General features: G+C 38.7%; 1 protein-coding gene across 4 annotated transcripts in view; it reads left to right on the top strand.

The window, feature by feature from the left end:
• The window catches only part of LOC139760768 (uncharacterized), a 70,505-nt gene that overhangs the window by 46,860 nt on the left and 9,469 nt on the right, over positions 1–14,176 (top strand). For all 4 annotated transcript variants that reach the window (XM_071684332.1, XM_071684330.1, XM_071684331.1 and 1 more), the window contains 5 exons: positions 2,219–2,257; positions 5,901–6,010; positions 7,881–7,978; positions 10,179–10,349; positions 13,477–13,659. In XM_071684332.1, the coding sequence (XP_071540433.1) occupies positions 2,219–2,257; positions 5,901–6,010; positions 7,881–7,978; positions 10,179–10,349; positions 13,477–13,659 (601 nt within the window). The remainder of the gene's footprint in view (positions 1–2,218; positions 2,258–5,900; positions 6,011–7,880; positions 7,979–10,178; positions 10,350–13,476; positions 13,660–14,176) is intronic.

Here is a 14,176-nt window from a genome sequence, read left to right as displayed (position 1 = left end):
TAGTGACTAAGTATAATGGAATAGAGATACACGTATATATATATGTATATTTTTTATTTTTTTTTTTGTCAAGCTTTCCTCACTCTTTCTCTCTATACATCTAAATCATTTAATCACATCATCTTCAGCTCTCTCAACCACACTCTCTTTATTACTACACCCTTCTTGTACCCTTTCATTCCTTATTTGATCAAACCACCTCACCATATATTGTCCCCAGACTTTTCATTTGCAACACATCCACACTACTCTGCACAGCCTTATATGTAGTCCATGCCTCATATCCATGTAATATTGCTGGGACTACCATCTCTTCAAACATACCCATTTTTCGCCCTCCCAGATAATGATCTCTCCACACATATTCAGCACTGCCAGAACATTCACCCTTCACCTACCCTATAACTCACCTCTTCCTCCATGGTTCCATTTGCTGCCATGTCCACTCAAAGGTATCTGAAACTCTTCACTTCCTCCAGTTTTTCTCCACACACACTATCATCCCAACTAACCGCCCCTTAAACCTGCTAAACCTAAGAACTATGCTATATTCACATTTGCTCTCAATTGCCTCGTTTCAGACACACTTCCAAACTCAGTCACTAACTTTTTCACTTGAATCTGGTAATAAAAAGAGTGTGGTTGATAGCTGTAGAGGGTGTGCTGAAATGGTTTGGACATTAGGGAGAGTGAGTGAGGAAAGGTTGATAAAGAGGATATATGGATCTGAAGGGAAGGGAACAAGGAGAATGGGGAGACCATACTGGATATGGAATGATGGAGTGAAAAAAGATTTTGAGTGATTTGGACCTGAACATGCAGGAGGGTGAAAGGCATGCATGGGATAGAGTGAATTGTTACAATGTGGTATACTGGGAAATATGTGCTGTCAATAGACTGAACTAGGGCATATTAAGTGAAGTGTCTGTGGTCAGTCATGGAAAGATCTGTGGGTCCTGGTTGTGGATAGGGAGCTGTGGTTTCAGAGCGTTGCACATGACAGCTCGAGATTGGATGTGAGTGGAGTGGCCTTCCTTTGTCTGTTCCTGTCACTTCCCTGGTTATGTGGGAAATGGCATTCAAATATGAAAAATAAAATGTAGTGTGAATTTTGCTTCTTTTTTATCTTTTTTGCAGCAAGGCAAAGACTTAGTTATTACTTTGTTTTTGCTATCATCCATATGTCCGACTTTCCAATATCCCTCCTTTTGTAGGAGTCACACGTTAACCTACAACTTAATGTTGGTGATAATTTGTAAATTCTAAACTTTATAAAATTTTCCAGGTATCTTAAGAACTGAATGGAATATGGCCCATAACTGTATTTGGGACTTTGCTTGAGTTAGGCCTGTTTTAAAAAGCATGAACCTAGAAATTGAACTGGCTCATAGCTTGAAGAAAATTATACCTTTGGCTGTCTAACTTAATGCAGATGTTTTTGATATTTTCCAAACAGTATAGCCACCCATATTTATTTCACTCCCAGTAATTTGAACAAACACTGTTTCATCATATCCCAAGACCCTTCGAGCCCCTGATGCATCTACTATGAGGACACTGAACACTTACTCTTCAGATGTCCTACACTCTCAGCGAATAAGCACACACACACATCACAATTTATGACATGTGGTCCTAACTGTTGGATATGGCCACACATCATAGTGCTGCTTAAGCCTCATGGAAATAGAAGGGACTCTTAGGGCAAGAAAGAAATGCTGCATTACGGATGTCCTTCATGTACCTTGGAACATCCTTTTAAGTTTTCCCTTAAGGACCAATTTGATTTGGGAATTTTGCTCATGATTGAATTTTTTTTTTTTTTTTAAAGATTTGCTGTTTATTTATATGGTAACAGTACATGGGCAAGACAGAATTTTATGAAAATACTTGAGCCACTCACTTCCCATTGCTCTGCATACCAATTACAAGAAAGGACACTTATTTGCTTATTGTGTAATTGTTTAGGTGTCTCCTGCACAAGTTGTCATTATTTAGTGCTCTGAGAAATGAGATAATTGAAAATTGGAAGAAATAGAAATACCATTTTCTTGAGTAGCATTCCATGGGTAGGGATAATTGATGAAAAATATATTTGAAAAATGCCTCACAGTCTGTTTACTCTGTTCAAGGTACTGCAAGGAGTCATTAAAGTTAAAGTGATATAGAGACTGTCTGTCTATGTTTACCTCCAATAAATTGTTCATTTGTTTTACAGGTCCTGGAGTGCTGTCAAAAATCAACAACAAGACTTTGAGTAAGTGCATGTTTTCATGTTTAAAGCTGAGGATGTGTGCATAAACTGGGTTGGAAAGCTTGTAAGATTTTTTCATGAATATGCAGTCATGAACTTGTCTGTGCTACATTTATTTAGAATAGAAACTGAATGAGTAATGGCAGTAGTGTCCCTAGTAATTTTTCAAAGGGTGGTGTAGGGGGTTTCAGGTCTAGAGGGGATGTTTTCCTATCCCTAGAAGCTGAGATATTTTACCGTTTTTAGACACCTTTAGAAAGCCTTGTTCTTCCATGTAGCACCATGAATAACATTAAAGGAGGTACCCAAATTAATATTTAATGGATAGAGGTTAGCAAAATTTCATACAGACAGAACTAGCTTTGAAATATAACTTAGTGGCATAAGAATAGGGACATGGTGGTGCACTGTTGCTGTTGCACTTTTTTTGAGACCACTGAAAGAATAGTTTGATTTTGTTTTTTTTTATAATTTCAGTGTATGTGCATTACCTGTTATCAAAATAAGGTGTTGAATACAGGACCTTTGTTAAATCACATTATCATCATACATTTTCACATTTACTTATTGAAGATACATTAGCTGTGCTGCCTGAAAATATTCCTAAAGATGTATGCATGTTAGTTTCTTTAACTTTATCAGATGAAATGTGGGCTTGGTGTGTTTAGAATTAAAAAAGACCACGGGTTGCCTTGTTGAATGAAGCACCAGCACATGGTCTACCTAAGGTTGAAAGAAGATTAAATTATGTGGGGATGGTTGCAGGGTATTGAAAATTTGAAGATTATGTAACAAGTCTATGTTTGGCCTGTGATGATAGGATTTAGGAAGGGAAAAGCATTTGTTGACCAAATGTTTGCCTGTGGCAGATAGTGATTAAAGCCATAAAATAGACAGAAAATTATGGTTTCTCATGTATGCATTTGAATTAGGATAAACTCTCCATGCAAATTTTTGTATACTCTAACCTAAATCTTCCCATTCACAAGAGCTCTTTCTGTCTTTCTTTTACCTTACATGGCTCTGTTTTGGAGACAAGTTACTTGAGTTGATCATGTGGTATTACAAGATGAAATGAATAAATTAATAAGGGGGTGCTTGAGAGATTTGGTATGGCTAGGAATGCAAAGGGAATGTATTGTGGAGTGGTAGAGTTGGTGAAATTTGATACTTGAAGTGGTTTAGGCATGTGGAAAGAATGCATGGTGGTTAGTTTACAAGGAAAGTGTATGATAGTACAATTTAAGGGGATGGGGTGAAAGGTAGACCATCTGTGACATGGGGAAATAGGGTGGATGTATGCTTGAGGGAGTGAGATTGGGAAGAATGCAAGGGATGGTGTATGCAAAAGAGGCATTTAAGGAGATAAGTGGAGACTTTGGTCTTGACCACCCAGGGTCTTTATGGGAGCTGTAGGAGAGAATGGGCATCATAGATATAGCTAAATATACAGATAGACTACCTTCAAATTCAGCTTTCCCCAAAATGACACTTAATGTTCATTAGGCTGAGTTACCTAAATTCATTAATAACTTTAGTTTGCCATGTAAACTATTAGAGCACTGCATGTACACATTTCTTTAAAAAGAAGAAAAATACTTTATTGCTATTGATTTTCAACACCCTACTTTTAATCCTTTTGTTAGAATAACCCTTCAGTATTCCAAACTGCTCTTATTCATCAAATAGATCTGCATAGAGTAATCATACCTTGTTTAAAAAATGGAACAAACTACTTATTGTAATTTAGTACAGCATTCATTTTGTTTCATCTGTTTATGGAAGGGATAGTGAAGGAGGTAAATGAGAGAATTTTGAGAGAGAGAGGGGCTGCCCAACAGTTTTTTAGGGGAGGGAGGGCTTAGAAAGTGAATCTTTTGTTGTTAGTAGATGACATGGCTCAGGTGGCATACTTGAGAAAGAGACTGCAGAAGCTGATGTCTGAGTTTGAAAGAATGTGTGAATTGAGAAATTTGAGAATATAGATGTATGAAAATAAGGTAAGGAGATGTAGCATGAAAAAGAGAGACAGATTGGCTTAACTGTTGAGTGTGCACAAACATACAATCTCTCTTTGTCATACATAACACTTTAAAAGACAACACTGAACTCAATCTTTGTAACTCTAGATTTTTCCTGCGGTGGGCACTATGTGCTAGCTCTGCCTTTTGATAAAGTGTTAGGAGCAACAGATAGAAGTAGTATGGAGAAACATGTGACAGGAGCAGTAGGTAGAAGTAGTGGGTAGGAACATTTGATGGAAGCATTAGATAAAAGTAATAGATTGGAAAATCAGGGAGAAGTAGTCAGTAGGAACATTGAGTAGGAGCCTTTGAAAATACTGCACTGGATTTGATATCTTTCAATAGCCCAAGGTTGAGGCAGTAAAGGGGAAAAAGCAGCAGTAGAGTTCATTCTTTTGCAGAGGCCAACCACTTGATGAAGGTCCTGAAGGGAAAAGGCATCAGAGATATAGATAGATAGATAGATGGATTGATAGTGAATGAAATAATATAGAGGAAGTGGAGATATCTATCTGCATCTCTGATGCATGTTCCCAACTGGAACTCCCTCAAGGGGGTGGCCATGGAAATAGTCTTCATAACTAGTGAACTCCAATGCTGCTTCTTAGCCTTTAGTACCTCACCCTTAACAGGCCACTGGCAGAGGGTAACTCTAATACAGTGTTTGCAGAGGCTCCAACTTAATGTTCCTTCTGACTACTACCTAATGATCCTGCCTCATGTTCCTATCTACTAATTCTGTGTAATTTTTCAACTTAATGCTCCTGCCAAAATGTCCCTACCTACTACTTCAAACTGTTGCTCTTACCATTTTGCAGGGCTAGTGCATAGTACTCACAGCAGGAAAATCAAGAGTTGTGAAGAATGAACTGTTTGACTTAAGTGTTGTTAGGTGTTATGTGTGACAAGGAGAGTTTGCATGTTTGTAGACAGAATGCCAGTTGTTCACATGTGGGTGAGGCAGAAAGAAAAGACAGCTAGCTGGGTCAAAGGAGTGTAACTTGGCAACCACAGAAATGCTGGCTCACCACACAGGCGTTACTAACCATCCCGACACCCAGACAGGTAGTACTAGTACTATACCTCCCTGGTTGTTGGCTGCCCACTAACTACTACCTTGCACTGTTGTAAGATTTTAAAACTAATGTAAACGCTCATCATTCACAGTTTTATAATACAGTTCATGCCATTCAACCACAACATTGATACTGAAATAGTATTTCTTCATATCTTTTATAATGAATTTTTTCGTGACCATTTAATGTTGGATGGTATGTATGTAGTCGCTCATATTTATTCATACACTGCAGATGGTAGAGTTAGCATTCCTTCTTCCAAAGTATCATGTGAGGTGTTGGAACACAAATATTATATTATCTCCCAAATCTGGGCTACATTACTTGTGATCTGTGTATACCATCATTCTGAGGGGTTTAATGGTGATGTAGTGTTACAAATAATTCCTTCAGTATTATTTTAGATATATGTGAGATTAGGATATTCCTGTATTTTGTAGCTCAGTATGATTTTATTAGGAATTTTTTAATTTTAGGATTTTGTGTATTGAATAAATGTTATTTTTAAAATGATCTTGGGTGTTTTGAACTGAATTTTTTCTGCAGAATCTCTGAGGAGTTGCGTTCACACATGCCAAGCTTTGAGATTTACCTCCAGACCCTTATCTCTCAAGCTTTAGACAACAACTTCCTTATGGAGATATATGAAGAAAATGGTATGTATTTTCAAGTTTCTGCATCATTATGTAAGATCTTTTTTCCTTGTTTCTACTGCTTTCATTCCATCACTCCTTTTATGATTGAATTTAAGTATCTGCTAAGATATAAGAATTATCATTCCTCAGAATATCTTTTTGAACCACTTTTCTTTTCCTTTTCTTGTATCTCTTCTTTCGTCATCTTTTGTCTTCTTCTTCTAGTCTTAAACTCATCATGTTTTCCCCTTTTTCCTGATATCATGTCATCTTTTCTTTCCTTCTCATCCATACATATACATATCAACATATACATACATAAACATACACATACACGGACATATACATACACATGTACATATTCATACTTGCTTGCCATCATCCATTCTTGGCATTATCTTACCCCACTGGAAACAGCATCACTACCCCTTGCTTCAGCAAGGTAGCGCTAGGAAAACAGACAAAAAAGGCTACATTTTTTCACACTCAGTTTATGGCTGTCGTGTGTGATGCACCAAAATCACAGCTTCCTATCTACATCCAGGCCACACAGACCTCTCCATGGTTTACCCCAGACGTTTAACATGCCCTGGTTCAGTCCACTGACAGCACGCCAATCCCAGTATACTACATTGTTCCAATTCACTCTTCCTTGTATGCCTCTTACTCCTGTATGTTTAGGCCCTGATTGCTCAAAATCTTTTTCACTCTGTCCTTTCACTTCCAATTTGGTCTCCCATTTTTTGTTCCCTTCACCTCTGACACATATATATCCTCTTTGTCAATCTTCATCTGTTTCCTGGCACTACCTCACTAATGTAGGAACTGGCAATCAAGTGTTATGAATGAATAAACAAATTTTTTTTTTTTTTTTTTTTTTTTTGCTTTGTCGCTGTCTCCCGCGTTTGCGAGGTAGCGCAAGGAAACAGACGAAAGAAATGGCCCAAACCACCCCCATACACATGCCTTGATTCAATCCACTGACAGCACGTCAACCCCGGTATACCACATCGCTCCAAATATGAAAATATATCCATTCTAACATAAGCCTGGTACCCATTTTATTGACCAACCCCAAGAGGAGGATTAACAGCATGTTGAAAGTAAACTGGCTATTGTGATATGACCCTATGTGGGCTCAACTGTAGGTTTAATGTATGTATGAGAGTTAGAATAGACTACTGCTGTGTTTTATGGTCACCAATTAAACATTTAGAAATAAACATCTGAGAAATAATACAGAAAACTTCAGAAGCAAAATTGTTGGACTAAATCCCGTGAACTATTGCGAGAGGCTGATAGACTTAGAACAGCACAATCTAGAAAGATGAGGAGAGTGAGAGCCTCTCAGTAAGGAAGCCATGGAACTCTCGTATTGGAAGTTATTCCTGGAAACATACCAAGAAGATACAGGACTAAAGTATTTGAATGTCTGTTAAGGAAATCTGAAGGATTATTCAATGCAGTTCAGGTGAATCGATAAACATGCTTGGTGTGATGACAGAAGCATGTAAAAGGTCAGCCTCATGGCTGAAGTAATTATCAGCCTACTGTTGATTAATTACACTATCTGTCAGGCTTGACATGTGGGGAGTGCATGCTCTAGCCTTGCCTTTCTTGTAAAGTTCTTGTTGTATGTACTCATAGGTAGGTATCTTCCAACTCCCATATCCATCATACCATTCCATGTTTATTCTTGTCTCAGCACTATCCTTTTTTTGCATCTCTGTTGCCTCACCTCCTTACCCTCTTATCCTTTCTTCATTTCTTCTCCCTTACTCTTTTTTCTATCAGCTTTTTTTCATAATATTTTGGTATTTATTGTTTACTAACCTTTAGTACCATAGCTTCTTGTATACCTTTCTATTTCATCTCATGTTTTCTTTTCCAGATGATTATTTTGTGGAAAGAGTTAAAGTAATTGATGAGCTTGCAGAGCAGAGGAAGAAGAAAATCTTGGAGATTGTTCACTGGGATGATCAGTTTCGGGTATGTGCTTTTTATTGGTCATCTTTTATTTTGATGATGGCGTCCTTTTACATTTGTAGGTCAGGTATTGAACAAATCCTTTACTGAACGATGTTTCTTGTTCATACAACTGGCTGTGTAATATTTGTAGTTTAGATTTTGATTAATTGTCATAGATATAATGTGTTCATGTATCAGTGTCTATCTGTCTGTCTGTCATCAAAACTTCAAGGAAATTGAAAACCAGATTTTATAGGTCCCCTTTTGATTCACACCTATCCCTTTTATGTAGGGTGGGTTTTGTGTGCGTGTGTGTGTGTGTGCATGTGCACACGTCTTTACTCTCCACCCCAGGAATATATGCCATAGGCACATCTACCCTCTGAAGATGGGCTAACTGTTCCTGTCCATAGGATGTACGGAATCCTAGTCATGATAATGTATCTAGGAATGAAGCCTAACATATGTAGTTATAGTATAATTTGTATTTTATGATTGAAATTAGTTTGCATTCTAGTATCATATGGTAAAGTTGTTACCTTCAAACTAAATGCTATCTTTCTATCTACCTGGAACTCCCTGAAGGGGTGGCCACAAAAGTAGTCTCTTTAACTACTGAACTTCAGCGCTGCTTTTTAGCCTTTAGTGCCTCACCCTTAACAGGCCACTGGCAGAAGGCAACTCTAGCTAGCACAGTGTTTGCAAAAGCTCCTACCTAATGTTCCTTCCAACTACTACTACCTAATGTTCCTACCTACTACTTCTATTATTATTATTATTATTTTGCTTTGTTGCTGTCTCCCGCGTTAGCGAGGTAGCGCAAGGAAACAGACCCTGCCTTGTTGTAGACTTGTCTGTGATTGGATTTTCTATCGTGATAAAGAATAAATAAATAAATAGGTAAAAAAAATGACTTGAAGCTGATGTGACACTACGGACGAAGGATGAGAAATGCTCATTGGTCTTTGGCTTCACATTAGAAGCCCTGTTTTCACTATATTGTAGTACATTGATAGCTAGTAATGTTTCCTATTGTTGGCCATTATATCCTTGTATTATGTCATATTTTGATGAAAATGTCTGTAGTTTGGAGATTCCATATTTATTAGGAAATTTGTCTCACATTCACACTTACCAACCCTACTGAGATAACATGAGTTGTATTGATCATTTAGAAATTAAGTAAACCCATCCAGGAAGATGCTTTTTTTTCACTGAGAATATTGTTATATGAAGTAAGGTGCTGGAGCTAAGATGCAGTACATTAAAGTTAGCTTATCCTTTTTTAATTAGAACCTTTAGAATTAAGATAAGCAGTGTTTTGGCAGGTATTCAGCAGAGGATTTTGATATTAAAGGCAAGCAGGTATAAAAAAAATCTTGTGTGTGAATATCATGGGTACCCATTGGTAATCACTTCTGTCAGTGTATCAGTTACACTATTTGCCACTCCATATTTTGTGAACCAGTAATGGGATATGCTGAAGTTTGAAAGTGAAAGTATAATAGAGGAGAAAATATGATAGAGTGCAAGCGCTACATCGCTGACATGGGAAACAGCTATCAATGTGGATATTCCCTCTAAGGCTCAGTCCTCTGTTCTGAACACTACCTCATTAACATGGGAAATAGCAAATATGTATGAAAAAATATTTTATATTATTATGGTAAGTCACTGTCTCCTGCGTTAGTGAGGTAGCGCAAGGAAACAGACGAAAGAATGGCCCAACCCACCCACATACACATGTATATACATACTTGCCCACACACGCACATATACATACCTATACATTTCTACATATACGTACATATACATACACAGACATATACATATATACACATGTACATATTCATACTTGTTGCATTCATCCATTTCCATTGCCACAACACCACACACGAAATGGCACACACACCATATATATATATATATATATATATATATATATATATATATATATATATATCTCTCTCTCTTTCTCTCTTTCTCTCTCTCTCTCTCTCATCTAAAGCAAAGAGGAAACAGGAGTATTCTGAAGGAGTGCTGAATGTGTTAGATGTGATGTCATTCATAGAAAGTGAATAATTGTGTATTCCCTGACACACCTACATATCTGTGGTTGTTTGTGTATGAAACTCCTGATTTCATTTGATGTGATTTATATCATAATAGTTTTGAATTGTAAACAGGGAGAGCAAAAAATAATGTGATTTGTACATTGCAGAATTCCTTGGATACGTGGCCGTGCATCAATGTGATGATCACGAAAAATGCTGACATTTGCCAAGCATGCTCTAAGAACCCTGCCACTAAACTTTCACAGCTTTATGGTCAGCCATACAACCAACAAACTCTGAGGTCCCGGGAACCACTGCCTGCTGAAATTGATGCTAAGGTAATGTAAAGTCTTTGTCAATTTTCCCTGGAGGCGATCAGTATGTTCCAGTATTTTAGGTATGGTTTCAGTATTTTTAGTAGATGTACATCAAAGCTACTGGAGGTGTAGGATTATGGTGAAGGAGAGGTCCAGTAAGGTAGGTGAGGACACGAGATGAAGCAGGAGCATGTGGGAGAAGTGCATGGCTGCTGAGTCTATATGGAGCTCCTGTAGGAGGTGGGTTTGGTGCGTATCATGGCTCTTGGAGTGTGCGGCAGCTGCAGGTTTGTGCTTGAGTTGCAGGAGTCTCTAGGAGTGTGTGATGGCTGCAAGTTTGTGCTTGAGTTGCAGGAGGCTCCTAGAGTGTGAGGCAGCACCTGGTTCATGCTTGGATTGCAGGAGGCTCCTGGAGTGTGTGGTGGCTGCTGGTTTGTGCTTGGGTCATTGGAGATCCACAGGTTTAGCTGTAGGTCCCTTGTTGTTATAGCTGTTATTCATGACTGGCGGAAGTGATATCCCATGCAAGAATTGCTGAAGGTAGAAGGTGGGGATGAGGCACCACAACAAAACCAGTCAGGAAGATGAAATGTGAGGAGTCATGTTGAGACCTGACTGCCTTTTTGCAATGATGCCTTAGGTATATAAGAGGCAGGAAGGTCAAGTCATGAAGGTAATCTGGGAGAAAAAGCTGTTCACGAAGGTAATTGGAGATGTCACTACCGAATGTTGGAAGCTCAGACCTCTCTCCATGCTGTTGGGTGGAGGGTTGGTCCATAAGAGTGGCTCTTCTCATGGAAAGAGTCAGGTCATCTGTTTAATGGAACAATTACAGCAGCAACTTTTGACCTGCCATTCCCAAACATTGAGTATGGGTGTCGTGGAATACCATTACTGGTGCAACTGTAGGTTGGGCCACCAAACTCATTTCTTTGGGCATTCCTAGGTCAGGTTAAGTTAGATGCCATGACTTGCCACAAGTGAAGATTCCATCAGTAAGATGACACTTTGTGTGGAGTGACAGTGGGTCACTACACTACTCCCCCATTTCCTTTTTTTTTCAAAATGAACACTTGGAGAGAGAGGCAGAATCATATGGGGGCTGCTAGATAGGCCAGCGGCCAGCTGGATTTGGCAAATATAAGATGGGTGTGGGATGATAGTGGTAGGTGGTGGGAAAAGAACTATAACAGCATGGGTCAAGGAAGGTTGACAGTAGCACTGTAAAAGTGTGTGCAAAAATCTTGTCAAGTCAACTTATGGGATCACCAGTTTAGCTGGTGCTCTTATTAGTTATTGGAGTGGTGCAACTGAGAGATGGACATGGAAACATTGAACTATAACAACAACAAAAACAACTATGCTTAATTATCTGTTTTAATTATTATACTTAATTGGTTTCACACGTCAGCAAAGTAATGTCAGGAAACAGACAAAGAATGACTCATCCACTCATATATATATATATATATATATGGATCATAGGGTGGGGGAGGGGGCGAAAATTTTGGGAGCCTTGAAAAATGTGTGGAAGTCGAGAACATTATCTCGGAAAGCAAAAATGGGTATGTTTGAAGGAATAGTGGTTCCAACAATGTTGTATGGTTGCGAGGCGTGGGCTATGGATAGAGTTGTGCGCAGGAGGATGGATGTGCTGGAAATGAGATGTTTGAGGACAATGTGTGGTGTGAGGTGGTTTGATCGAGTAAGTAACGTAAGGGTAAGAGAGATGTGTGGAAATAAAAAGAGCGTGGTTGAGAGAGCAGAAGAGGGTGTTTTGAAATGGTTTGGGCACATGGAGAGAATGAGTGAGGAAAGATTGACCAAGAGGATTTATGTGTCGGAGGTGGAGGGAACGAGGAGAAGAGGGAGACCAAATTGGAGGTGGAAAGATGGAGTGAAAAAGATTTTGTGTGATCGGGGCCTGAACATGCAGGAGGGTGAAAGGAGGGCAAGGAATAGAGTGAATTGGAGCGATGTGGTATACCGGGGTTGACGTGCTGTCAGTGGATTGAATCGGGGCATGTGAAGCGTCTGGGGTAAACCATGGAAAGCTGTGTAGGTATGTATATTTGCGTGTGTGGACGTATGTATATACATGTGTATGGGGGTGGGTTGGGCCATTTCTTTCGTCTGTTTCCTTGCGCTACCTCGCAAACGCGGGAGACAGCGACAAAGCAAAAAAAAAAAAAAAAAATATATATATATATATATATATATATATATATATATATATATATATATATATATATATATATATATATATACACATATATACATACATACAGGTTTTAAGAATATATGGTGTGGGAGGCAAGTTGTTAGAAGCAGTGAAAAGTTTTTATCGAGGATGTAAGGCATGTGTACGTGTAGGAAGAGAGGAAAGTGATTGGTTCTCAGTGAATGTAGGTTTGCGGCAGGGGTGTGTGATGTCTCCATGGTTGTTTAATTTGTTTATGGATGGGGTCTTTCGTCTGTTTCCTTGCGCTACCTTGCTAACATGGGAGACAGCGACAAAGCAAAATAATAATAATAATAATATACGGAAATGCACATATACATATCAACATATACACATATTCATACACACACACTTATACATATATACATATGCACATATTCGTACTTGCTTGCCTTCATCCATTCCGGGCACTACCCCTCCCCACAGGAAATAGCATTGCTATCTCCTGCTTCAGATAGGTGACGCCAGGTAAAAGACTGTGATCTACGTTCCTTTCATGATATGCTTATTCCCTTGTGATGTTGTTAACCATGTTGAGTAAAAATCCACTATTTTAAATGGTTCCATCATCTTAAAGACATTTGTGCCTGTCAGTAGAAATGGCAGATGACTCTAATCCTCCACTTACCTCTTTGTGCCTGTCAGTAGAAATGGCAGATGACTCTAATCCTCCACTTACCACTTTTTGCCTGTCAGTAGAAATGGCAGATGACTCTAATCATCCACTTACCACTTCCTTCATTAAATGTAGGCAGCATTATAATGTACAGTTTTCAACAACAGCAGCTTTGGATGTGGGGGGAAAATGTCATTGCCTTTGCTGTGTCTCTGCTGTAATAGAATTAGTGAATGAAATAAGTATCTTTCATGGATAATGCTTCAATAGCTTAATATTTTTCTTTTCAGAATTTTGAGGTGTGTGATCGCTGTTCAAATATCTCACAGATGTACAACAAGGTCTCCCATCAAAAGTATGACTATTACTCTCAGTGCAAGTCAACTGTTACTAACATGAGAGTAACTCACCCTAGTAAGCATACCACTACTATTCTACGAGATTTGTTGGCAAATGACCACTGGATCATGGGGGTAAGAAACTATAATTTGTTATAGCTGTATATCTCTTTCAAGATTATGTGTATTAACCATGATTTACTTCATTCCAACTAAATCATTGTGTGAGTAATGTGCCATCTCTTCAAACCCACTTTCATTAAGCATATCTTTACACAGTTCAACAGTGATGATGAAAAAGGTCACATTCGTTCAAACTCATTCTCTAGCTGTCATGTGTAATGCACTGAAACCACAGCTCCCTAATCCACATCCAGGCCCCACAGACCTTTCCATGGTTTACCCCAGATGCTTCACATGTCTGGTTCAGTCCAGTAGCAGCATGTTGACCCCAGTATACCACATCGTTCCAGTTCACTCTGTTACTTGCACGCCTCTCACCCTCCTGTGTATTCAGGCCCCGATTGCCAAAATCTTTCTCACTCCATCCTTCCACTTCCAATTTGATCACCTGCTTCTTGTTACCTCCACCTCTGACACATATATCCTCTTTGTCAATCTTTGCTCACTCATTCTCTCCATATGTCCAAAC

The sequence above is a fragment of the Panulirus ornatus genome, chromosome 38 (genome assembly GCF_036320965.1).
Source record: "Panulirus ornatus isolate Po-2019 chromosome 38, ASM3632096v1, whole genome shotgun sequence".
In the NCBI taxonomy this organism is placed as follows: Eukaryota; Metazoa; Arthropoda; class Malacostraca; order Decapoda; family Palinuridae; genus Panulirus; species Panulirus ornatus.
Note: the sequence above shows the minus strand (reverse complement) of the source record. Positions and strands in the feature narration are given on the sequence as shown.